The sequence below is a fragment of the Octodon degus genome, unplaced genomic scaffold (genome assembly GCF_000260255.1).
Source record: "Octodon degus isolate 3935 unplaced genomic scaffold, OctDeg1.0 scaffold00017, whole genome shotgun sequence".
NCBI lineage: Eukaryota > Metazoa > Chordata > Mammalia > Rodentia > Octodontidae > Octodon > Octodon degus.
The window spans coordinates 23,333,916-23,345,590 of NW_004524593.1; the positions used below are offsets into that span (position 1 = coordinate 23,333,916).

Consider the following 11,675-nt stretch of genomic DNA (forward strand, 5'->3'; position numbering starts at 1 on the left):
GGCCCTGAGAGCAGCTGCTGCAGCACAGGAGGTGGGCAGGGCCCTGAGAGCAGCTGCTGCAGTACAGGAGGTGGGCAGGGCCCTGGGAGCAGCTGCTGCAGCACAGGAGGGTGAGCAGGGCCCTGAGAGCAGCTGCTGCAGCACAGGAGGCTGTCAAGGCCCTGAGAGCAGCTGCTGCAGCACAGGAGGTGGGCATGGCCCTGAGTGCAGCTCCTGCAGTACACGGGTTGGGCAGACCCTGAGAGCAGCTGTTGCAGCACAGGAGGGTGGGCACTGGAAGCATTTTTACAAAAGAATAAAAAGATAAAACATAGAAAAACCGATAGAATGCACCACAGCTGAGTATGAAGTCTCCACATGTTCAAGGAAGTCCCAGAGCACGGCCTACCCCCAGCTTTATCTGCTCCTTGCCCATATTCAGCAGTGCCCCCAGACACAGGGCCTTTGTACATGCTGTGCCCTGCACTGTGGAACCCACTGACTCCAGGAAAGCCCTCGGCTTCACCCTCACCCAGACCATGCAGTGGCCCCTCCCTCCCGAGGCTCTATGCTGAGCCATCTGTGTCCTTGCTGGACACACTGCCCACCCCGCACTCTAGAGGTAGGGGCCTGGACACAACACAGGACAGGCATGAGCTGGTGCACTGTGCTAGTTAGAGCTACCCAGGCGGCTGTGCAGGACACCATGGGGCACCATTAAGTAGCAAAAGCAGATACAGAGTGACACAGAGTGACACATCTATCACTGTGCAAGCCAGTGTGTAACATCAGTAGGGGTCACGTGACTTTCATCTTCTTAATTTTGCTTTTGATGTTCCCCTAAAGATTCCACCCATGAATTATAGACAGATACACCACACACACACACACACACGCACGCATGCACACAGGCACACAGGCACACAGGCACACATGGATGCAGGAACACAGCCTTTTTAACAGGTGGAAAGACCTACAGGCTCTGGCTTTCTCGCCAGCCTGTCATAGCCCTATGTGACAGCAGCAGGAGTCGAGGTGGCTTCCTTCAGGACATGGCAGGGAACACGGGGCCACATAGCTGGCCAGCCCTGACTGCTACAAGAGCCCCAAAGAGAGTCCCCGGGCTGCTGAGGGCCAGGAGGACCTGCAGGTTCTATCTCACTCCAGGCAGCCTGGTCCCCTCTGGCCTGGCCAGCCCTGCCCAGCTGTTGCTCCACAGGAGGACGGCTGTGCTGGGCAGTGGGTAGCCTGCTTCCCCGTGCCCATCTGGATGGCTCCGAGGCACAAACTGTGTAGCTCCCAGGTGCCGTGCCAGCACACGGCTGGAGCTCCAGGACACACAGGCGACGCCACCCCTTCCATCAGTCCCTGTCCTTCCAATTCTGCTGCTCTCCCTCTCATCCTCTGTCACTTATTTGGGAAGAGATGGCATTAGGCCATCTGCAGGGATGCAGCTGTTGCCAACCGGCAAGGAGCTCGTCACGCAGTGGCGAGGAGTGGTGTCCAGTCTGTGTGTCCTGGAGCTCCAGACGTGTGCTGGGAGGGCACCTGGGAGCTGCGTAGTCTGTGCCTCGGAGCCATCCAGACGGGCGCGGAGAAGCAGGCTATCCGCTGCCCAGTTCACCAGCAGCGCGGGGACTCGGGAGGCTGGCTTCTCTGCAGGGCGCATGAGACCCTCCCGGAAACTGTAACAGGTGGCCAGCAGCTCCTAAGCCAGGCTGTCCTGAGTCCCCGTCCCTCTGCCTCCAAGGCCGCCACATCTCAGGTCCCGAAGCCCCACTCCCCAGTATGCTTTCATTGCACTGCTCCTTGCAAATCTCCTGCAAGAAAACAGACACAGAGAGCTGGGAGACCATGTCCAAGGTCTGTGCTCAGGGATCTGGCTTCGCCCTGGGCACTCTGCCACCCTCCAGGCCCCCAAATCCCAGCACAATCTCTGCTCCCTGGAGACAACCTAGTGGTCAGCACAGAGTGACCCACACACCCGTGTTCACAGCCCAAGACTCACAACAGCCAAGTGCTGGAAGCAGCCTGTATCCATCAACAGGATAAAGAAAATACGGCATTTACATGGCAGACAGAGGACCACACTGCGGTAAAGAAGGATAAACTGGAGTCATCTGTAGAAAAAGAGAGGAATCTTGAGACCACATAGCTAGTGAAATAAATCAGATACACAGGGCTAAATGGTGCCCCGTTTCTCTAGTAGGAGCAACCCAAAGTGTAAGTAATTTAAAGAGCAAAACAGAAGAAACACGGTGGGAACCGGAGGCAGACTCGAGACAGAAGGGGCTCTTCAGATGCGAGGACAGAGACTCGGTCCTGTGCCTGTGTCACTGGTTCTCCAAGAGGAACGCAACCACGATGCATCGCAGACGCACGCTGGCCGTGAAAAGAACAGTGTGAGCGGGCTCCCCTGGCAACCACCTCCTGATGGCAAAAGCTCAGAGGCCCCAGAAGGAACCTGCAGCCCATTGAGAGGCATGGAGATTGCCCTTGCTCTGCGAAACACCCGCTGCAGCCCCCTGGCCACCTGGGGCTCGAAGCCCCTCCTGCCCCTCCTACAGGCTCCCTGCCTCCAAGGGTAAGGCGTGGGCTGCACCTTGGCTTTTGTCACTTTCACTCCTGACCTGCTCGCCCTGGGCCTCTAATCAAGCTCTTTCCTTTTGCCAGAACCTGGACTGTAACCTGGTTTATGCCAGCCTTGGGCAGTGGGGTCGTTCAGACTCCCGTACGCTGCTGGGGACAGAGCCACTCAGTGGAGAACATGTCACTTGGCCTGACTTACTGTCACATAGAATGAGTTTCTGTGGCGCTCTGTCAGGGAGGCAGAGGGCAAACACCATTAGCTGTCTACCCTCAAGGTGCATAGGGACAGAAGAAGAAAGGAGGTGTATGGGGCCGGGCCATGTTCCCCAGGCGATTCAGCCAGTAGGGATGCGGTAACGAGGGGCTCGGCCCTGACAGTGTCACCTCTGAGGGTGAGCTGCCGTGCAGGAGCAGTCAGAGAGGTACACAAGGAAGGGCAGCCCAGGTGTCCACCACGCTTCACACTAACTGTAACCGGAGAGCGCCCTCCTCCTACATCGCAGGCAGCAGGATGGCCAGAACCAGCAGGGGCCCTTGGCTTTGCCCCCACTTCCTCCATACACCCACAGCCTAGGCCTCTGTCCGCTGCACACCTGCCTTACTCCTCCTCAGCTCAGCTCTGAGCAGCAGAACAGTGGACCACTCCTGGAGGACATGCACTTCCTCAGCCCCGGCTCTCAGCCACCTGGCCAGGGCCAACTCTGCAGTGGCACCGGCTCCTGTCCAAAGCTGCCCTCAGCTTTCCCAGTGGCCACCGCAGGCTCTGCAGCCAGGTCCTCCTCTCCTCCGCCCCCAGCTGCTGGCCTCCGTAGCTCTCACCCCTGCACCTCTGTTCCTCCCTGCATGGAGCCCTCGGCCTGTCCCTGGACCAGTGCAGGACCCTGATGGCCCCAGAGAACAGATGTGCAGCAGGTGGGCAGTTCTCGGTCTTCCCACTGCACCTGCGCCTGGTCTTACAGACGCACAGAGGACGTGCATGGGGCAACAGGCGGGGTCTCCTGCTGCTCACCCTTCCCTCTGCGGAGGACTCTTTCTAAACAGAGAGCACCGGCCCTGACCACACGCAGGCTAACTCCCCTCAACAGTGTGCGGCTCCTGATGGGTGGCATGCCGCGGGCTTGCGGGTCCCCAGGCCTGCCGGCTCCTCAGCCCTCTCCCCAGTGCTCCATTCCGAGGTGCCCAAGCTACTCCTTGCTCTGCACCTGCTCGCTCCCTCTGTCTTCAGCCCCAAGCCACCCCACACTCCTTCTCTGCCTGAAAGTTATTTTATTGCCCAAGCCTCATGCAGATGCCTCTGCTTTGGAAAGTGCCCCCGCCCCAAAGTCTCATGGCAAACCCCAACAGGATCCAGTGTGCGCAGCCTGGTGGTCAGCTCCACCTGGGCCAAGACTGGGGCTGCCCACGGAAGGCTGACCCATGCACCCCACCTTGGCCTGTAAATGCACTGTGCTAAATCCCCACAAGTTCCAGGCAGGCCCTGCTGCCTCAGGTCTCAAAGGTTCTGGATGCTTCCCTGCCCATGAAACCAGCTCTTGCTGCACCAGACAGGGAGCCGGCCCAGGGTACAGTCTCCTTCCACACAAAGCAAGGAGGCCATAGTCAGGCCCTGGGCAACGGCAGGAGGGGCTGGGGCCGACAGAGTCCACAGGTCCCGAGCCTCTCCTGCTACAGAGCATGTTCACCTGGTCAGCATGAGCCACCACACCTGCAGCACACGAAGGGACCATGGCAGAAAACTCTGCTCCCACACACACAGCCCACAGAAGAGAACTCCAGGCAAGCCTCTGGAAACTGCAGCAGCCGTCACAACTACTGCTCTAAACCCGAGACTTTGGAGGCTGCCTCCGTTCTGTCAGAGTACAGCGTGAGCACACGCTGCCCTCCCCAGCCACCCTGCAACAACCTAATGTGTGCATTCCCACAACACGGCTGCCTTGAACGCACGCCTGGATTAGATTCCAAGGGCCAAGGGAGTTAGCAGAAGCCGTATAAAGGACAGTCAAGAGCCCCTCACAGGCTAGCCCTGGGAGCCCGTTGGATTTCTGTAAAACAAGCAAATCCTGTTTTTTTCTTTCATGGAAAACATAAAAATCTTCTGAGTTTGGGTACTTAAACTTGTGCATACTGAGAGTCTTAACCAGAGTCCAGCCAGGTCAGAGCAGTGCGTGGGCCAACTGGCATCACGTGACATGGGGACCTTCGCCAGTCACTCCCTCGGCAGCCAGCTCTAGTCTCTGTGGTGTCTTTCCCAGTCCTCTGTGGCCAGCAGCAGGGTGCGACCTTCCTCTTCCCATGAAGCCAGCACGACCACAGCTGTCTCACAGGTACCTTTCTGTGCCTCGGTACACTCAGAAAAGAGGAAACCGCGGAGCAGCCTTCCATACTCAGTTCCTTCCGTGGGACACGCTCCTGCATGCGTTCAGGCTGGGCCGAGGGCCCACGGCCCTTTCCCGTGGCACAGGCTGCAGAGGTTGCCCGCCACACTGCGCTCACACTCGCTGTCATTTCCAAACAATGTCAACAATTATTTTTGTTTGATGTTGCCTGTTTACCTCGTTTAAGATTGATACACCAATTACAATGTTCCCAATTAAGAAGCTGTTTTAAAATGAACTCTTAATTCCAGTTTCTGAGCACCTCACTGAATTATTTCCACCGGTTTTTTTTTTTTTGTTTGTTTTGTTTTGTTTTGTTTTTTTTAGACGTTAATTTCTCCTCTTTGAGTACTGCAGCCTTTTTTGTCATAAAGAGGAAGAAATGCGGGGCCACACTCCCCCTGGATCCCTGCACCTTCTGCTAGCACCTTGCTGGACAGCGGCCTGAGTAAGAACAGCCCCGGGGACAGTCACTTCCTCACTCAGCAGGTCGGGGAATTTCACTCAGGCTCCCAAGGCTCAGCATTTGCCTCACCTTTTCACATGTGCTGCTAGCTAACTAGGGGATCCTGTCCACCACACTCAGAAAACATGGTTTATTTAAAGGCTGGCCCAAAGGACAAAGAGGAAAGGGACAGTCTCAGCCCACAGGCCAGGCTCAAATAATCAGTGTCTGATTATGGTGGAACCACACTGAGGACATCTCTGCAGAGAGAGAGACAGACAGACAGACAGACGTCCTCATCTTACAAGGTTAGAAAAATGAAAGTGGGCAGCGGGTATAAAACACCCTGCAAACCATCTCGCTCCAAGCACCTATTACAGAACAGCGCCATACCAGGGAGGCCGCCACGTGGAGCACAGGTAACCCAGAGAGTCAGAGAGCTCTATGAGGGTGTGACGTCACCAGCAGGAAGCAGACTGGCTGCATGTCGCTCATGCCAGCCCCCAGATAGGCACGAGCCAGGGGACACACTCTCCACTCTGAGCCCCACCTTGCTCTGGCCTCAGACCCCTCTTCTGTGAAGCAAGGACAGGCAGTGGAATCCAGCTTGCGTGACACTGCAGGCCATATGTCAGTGTCCGTGAAGGTAGGGAGCTGCGTGGGCACAGGCTTAGAGCCCTCCTCATGTCCACGACTGGTGTCATGTGACTGGGGACCTCTGCCAATCCATGCCGCCAGCTCTAGCTCCTGTTGCATCTTTCCCAGTCCTCTGTGGCCAGCAGCAGCGGGATGCTGGGACACACCGCTTGTGCATCTGTCCTCAGTGTTGCGGTGGGTGCTACTGAAATGTGTCTGTGTCAGCAAGCAAAGTAGGAAGCCCTGTGTTAGTCTGGGGATGCCGCTCAGAGTCAGGCTCCAGCCTGGTGAGTCCCAGGCCCTGGGCTCGGTCCCAGTCTGCAAGCCTGAGAAGAGCAGGGAGGCAGAGAAGCCTCCCTCTCTCTGCCCTTTTCTTTCTCTCAATTCAGAAGCAGTAATCCCTGTGATACATTGTTGCTATGCATAGTATTTCAGTTATCAAAACCAAGTGAGCTTTCAAAACAAGGCGCGGGTAAAGAAAAGCAGTGCCAAATCACTGTCCTCATCAGGCAAGTGGCACTTCTGGTTGCATCTAAACTGTCCCCAAAGCCTCAGGGGTCCAAAGCAGGGGCTTTGGGAAGGAGGCTGGATGGGGGCGGCTGCACTCTGCTGTGCATTCAGCGCTGGTGCATTCACAGCTGAGCATTAGAAGCCAGAGCCTGGCGCAGGTGCACACCAGGTGGGACCGAACGGTATATCCCGGCCCGGGGCTCCCCTGCTCTCCGCTGCCGGGGCGCTGTGCCACAGGCAGCTTCCCCAGAAACTAAGACATAGTAAACCACTCCTCTTGCAGTTGTGGGTGTCAGATATTTTCTCCCAGTGATAGGAAAGCTGACTGATACAAACATAAAAAAATCTACATTAAAAATAATCCTCAGGGGGCTGGCAAGACAGCTCAGCAGACTTAGGCAAGTGCAGGGACCGGGGTTCCTTCCCCTGCACCACATGCAGTGCTAGCCCTGCCCCCAGGCACACTGAGGCCACCGAGACCAGGAGGAGTGGTGCACGCCTGTAATCCCAGCGCTGGGGAGGCTGAAAGCAGGAGGATCACTAGGAGTCCAAGCTACGTAGTGAGACCCTGTACCAAATAAAATACATAAGAAATAATACTAATAATTCTCAGTCATTTTGCATTTAGATTTTTGAGCAGAAATGCCCCTTACACGTACATTTTAGGAAAAGCAAGGGCTAAGGCCTCTTCGCTGTGTATTCTGAGGCAGCCAGCAGGGCCCAAGGAGGACAGACGGATGCATGGGAAGAAGACAGCTGTTCCTAAAAGGCCCCCTCATACTGAGGATGCATTCCAAGACCGCCAGCGGACACCTGCACCCGTGCGTAGGGCCAAAGCCCACTCCCACCTCACTGTGTTTTTCCTACATTTACATCCCTATGATGAAGTTTAACTTATAAACTATGCACAGTAAGAGATTAGCCACCATCACTAATGAAAAGATAGAGCAAGCATAATGATATACTGTAACAAAAGCTATGTGAGTTCTGCCTCTCCCCCATGCAGGTTGTGAGTCACATCCCAGGCAGGGGAACCCGGCAGGATGGCACAGGACTGTCAACCTGTGTCCCTGGCTGGCTGCAGATCAGAGCTTTCCGACTGTTTCTGGAATCCTCCACGCGATACATTCAGACGACCATGGTGGGTAACTAAAGCGCAGAAAGCAAAACCACAGGCGGGACTATCTGCTGTCCTTCTGGAATCGGAGGTGCTGTGGGCATGGGAGAGACTGAGGCACAGTCCACAACCCACCCAAGCCTTGTGGCCTTTTAACAGGAGAGGCAACTTGAAGCCTTGCAGTCCTACACAGACGGCAGAGCCCGGGCCACAGCAGTCTGCTCTGGGCAGGCTGCCAGCCTCAGCCTTGAGCGGTCAAGGCTGCTGTCACCCCCTGGGAGTGCTCCCTGCAGAGATGGCCACCGGTGCTCTTCTCGGCCCTCAGGAACCAGAGCACCATGGTTCCCTGTGCCTCGACACTTCAGCCTCTGAGACAGAGATTCGCTCTCCTCCTCTCCCCCAAGCCTCAGAGCTCACCCTGCAGATAAAGCAAGTCTCCAGGCTTCTATTAAAGCAGCCTTTTGGTGAGAAAACACACTTGAGGCTCCCAGGCTTTGGGCCTTGGTTTATAGGTGAAGTGAAGCAGGGTTTGAATTGTGGGCTTCAGAGCTAACCCTGCTCGACCTTAGCAGGAGCGTTACTGAACACGTTAGGAAAATTTCCTCAATGAAATGCCGAGGACGCACTGCTGCCAACCAGCCTGGTAGGGAGCAGACGTCTGCTCCCACTGCGGGCACTGCTTGCTGGGCCCCTGGGACACAGAGAGGGGAAGGCCAGGCTTCTGCCATTGGGGTGCTCAGGACGGAGGGGTGGATACCTAGATGTAGGCTGTATTCCAGAGCAACGGGAGCCAGGGACGGGAAGCGGGGGGTAGAAGAAATCATGGCATTGCTTGAGAGGTAAACCTGTTGGGGGCAAGGCAAGGAGTACAGGGCAGGGCTCTAGCACATGTGGCTGGCTCAGTGGAGCAGGCACTCACACCACACAGGAGGACACAGCCAAGGCCCGGTCACCACGCCGCCGGCACCCTGCTGCCCCACTGCTCCTATCTCCAACCAACGCCTAAGCCAGAGGTAGAGAACCTTTTAGGGTTTTCAGTGATGCGAACAGCCCCCTGAGGCATGGGTGCCCTAAGTTCACCTCTTCTGACCCCAGCAGGTTCTGGGGACCTGGCATAGAGAGAAAGTCCTGCAGCCTGCTCCACACAGACAGAGGGGATAGCACAAACCTGCACCCCCGGAACACTGCAGGTGGATCCCCAGAGAACATGATGTTAGAAGTCCTATTAGAGGTTTCTCATTTAGAAGCCAGCCTGGAGGTGGCCACGAGGCTAGCCCACACCTGCTCAGGCACAGAACAGCTCTAGGGCTCAAAGACTGAACCTGGCCTCTGGCTTTCCAGGCCAAAGCGTTCAGCTCTGCACGAGCTCTTCCCCGCTCCTGGCCTGATGGCCTTCTCCGTTTCTCCCTCTCTTGTCCAGCTTTTCTGCAACACCTCTGTTGGACACGTGCATCTGCCTCCCAGCCAAGGTTATCAGCTCTTACTATTGTGTGCTCCTTTTCCATTGAAAATGAAACCCCACATCGCATAACTGTCTATTGAGCAGCCACATTTTGGGGGTGGGTAGGAGGAAGGAAGCACCCTCCAAAGCTGATCTGCACTGTCTTCCCTAGCGCTGACGCACTGGGTGAGGCTTCTCCCTCCCAGCATCTGCACTCATAACTGGGGGTGATGGCAGAGAGCCTGGAGTCCAAACACATTGGTTTAAGGCATGCCCTCATCTCACACATCACTGCTAACGATCCACGTGCTAATCCAGCCTGGACCTCAGGCCCTAGCCCCAGAGCCACAGTCAGAATCTGCCTTCTGCCAGGACGGTGGGTGACTTGGACGCACGTGAGTGATGCATGTGAGTGTTTTAGGAGCACAGTCAGAGGAAGGAGAACTTGTTCTCACTGCCATCCTGGACCCTCTGTGTGGGCTTCTGTCCTAACACAGGAATCTCTGCCTTGTCAGCTCTCTAGGATGCCACTGAGCACCCTGAAACACTGGCAACCTGGTGCACATGCACCGAGGAGCCCCCAGCAAGGTATGGCTGGTGCTGTCCTCTGAGCAGCATGGGGAGCCCTGGAGGAGCCCCCACGCAGCCCTATGCCACCCTTCAGAGCTTCCAAGGTTCAGGATGTCTGCCCAGCCCTGTCCCCTAGGCAGCGGAGGGAAGAAGACAGGATGGCCCAGTGGGCAAGCTGCCTTCAAGGCCGCAGCCTCCACATGTCAAGTAATATGGTCCAGCCACGGATAGTTGAGCTCCGTTATCTGTCACCCACCTGGGGACAGAGGCCAGGAAGCTGAAGACCACAAAGACCTGCTTAGAGAGAATGGAGGTGAGAACGGAAAGGCCAGAGGAGCGGGCTGGAGGGAACCCAGTCCTGCAAAGCACAGCTACTGTCCAGCGAGGGCCAAAGGCTCTGACCAGAGCCCTGGCAGGTCATGTGGACGCTAGTCTAGTTTCTTGCCCTTTGTCTTGTATAAAGATAGGGCCTCCTCAGAGACATTTCTATAAAAAACACAAAGACCAAAAAAGCTAGACCTTGATAAGAGGGGGTGGTCTCCATCAAGGGAGGTGTCCTGTCCCTAACTCTGCTGGACATGGGCATGACAAAAGCTCTCATGCTTTGGGTCTTTCCAATGTCCAGGCAGAACAGCCGTGTTATTGATTACTGTGTGATAAGGCTCAGCTTGGTTTTTGCCTCCCCCACTTTTGCTAATTTTCACTCATTTTTTTCCATCTTCACTTTCGGATTCTCTGAAACAGCAATATTTTCAAACACAAAATGGTTTATTTGTACCAAGCAATACTTGTTTTCCAACTAACACTCATCTGTTTACATGCGAACAGGATCTGAGCTCCACAAACACAAGTCTGTCCTTTGAACACAGCCACATTGGGCTGGGCAGGGAGAATAGCTGGGAGTGGAGCCCTTAAGCCTGAGGTCCAGCCAGGACCTGCAGCCTTCCTCCACCAGGCCATAGGCAGCCCCTCCCTCACTAGGAGCCCCTAGTGGGCAGAGGAGTGGACAGAGGAGTCCCCACCGAGACAGGGGCTACCCAAGCCATTCCTGCTAACCTCGGGTTCACAGAGCAGCCCTGAGGCTCCTGAGCCAGACCTGGCCCCACTGAGCCACCCTCCTGAGCCACTGACCGCCGGCGGGCACAGACACACCACCTCCCAAAGACAGAGAAAGTTCACTTTAGTCCACCTGTCCCTGCCGGGCTGCATCCTCCACGGGGCTCCCGCAGCTACTGCTAAGCCAGAGGCTGCAATGTGGTCTCTATGCCCTGGCCAGGGCAAGGTTCCCAGCCTCAGGAACCCACCACTCTTCTCTCTCAGTCCAAATGGGCTATGGTGAAGCTACAGAGGGGGCAAAGCTGGGACGCAGGCAGAATGTGGCATTGGTCCTGGCCGGAGCTCTGGGCACTCAAGGTCCTGGAGGAAGGGGTCGGCTGGGCACAGCATTCGCGCGTGGGGTGGGGGGGTCACTCACCGCCTGTGAGCTGCGCAGGGCCGAGACACAGCACCAACTGCAGCCACAGGGTCACGGCCGGGGGTTTCCGAGGGGTCAGCGGCAGCCTCAGGAACGCGGGTCCACGGTCCCCACGGTCTCCACCGTCTCCACGGCGTCCACGGCGCGGGCGCGCTCCATGATGCATCTTTCACCCGCGTGGCGGGCGGGCGGGCAGTTCGCCAGCGCCTGCAAGCAGGGAGGAGCCGACAGTGCCCAGGCCCGCGACCCTGGCACCCCGTTCCCCTCCGGGTAGTGGATAGGGGGACGGAGTCCCGCACCGCGATCCCCTCGCAAACGGCCCTCTGCCCCGAGTGGGGCCCGGGCTGCAGGTGCTGCCCGGACTTAGCGGCCGGCCGGGTCCCGCATCCATGCCCGTGCCACCCCGCACCCGTGTCCTCGGTCCCAGCAGTACCTGCGGGTCGCATGCGCGCCGCCGCCTTCCACCGCCGCGTCGCTGGATCCCCGCATCGGTACGCGACCTCCGCGCCGCCTCCCGGCCCGGCCCGGCCCGGCCTGCG

The 11,675-nt window shown here is 57.1% G+C and overlaps 1 protein-coding gene across 1 annotated transcript in view; it reads right to left on the reverse strand.

Annotated features, from left to right (window-relative positions):
* Susd4 (sushi domain containing 4) overlaps positions 1–11,656 on the reverse strand; it is an 81,473-nt gene extending 69,817 nt beyond the window's left edge. Inside the window, exons 1-2 of the mRNA XM_004626951.2 lie at positions 11,570–11,656; positions 11,137–11,343 (exon numbers count right to left, since the gene is read on the reverse strand). Of these exons, the coding sequence (XP_004627008.1) occupies positions 11,137–11,302 (166 nt within the window). The 5' untranslated portion in view covers positions 11,303–11,343; positions 11,570–11,656. The remainder of the gene's footprint in view (positions 1–11,136; positions 11,344–11,569) is intronic.
* Between the last annotated feature and the right edge of the window lie 19 nt (positions 11,657–11,675).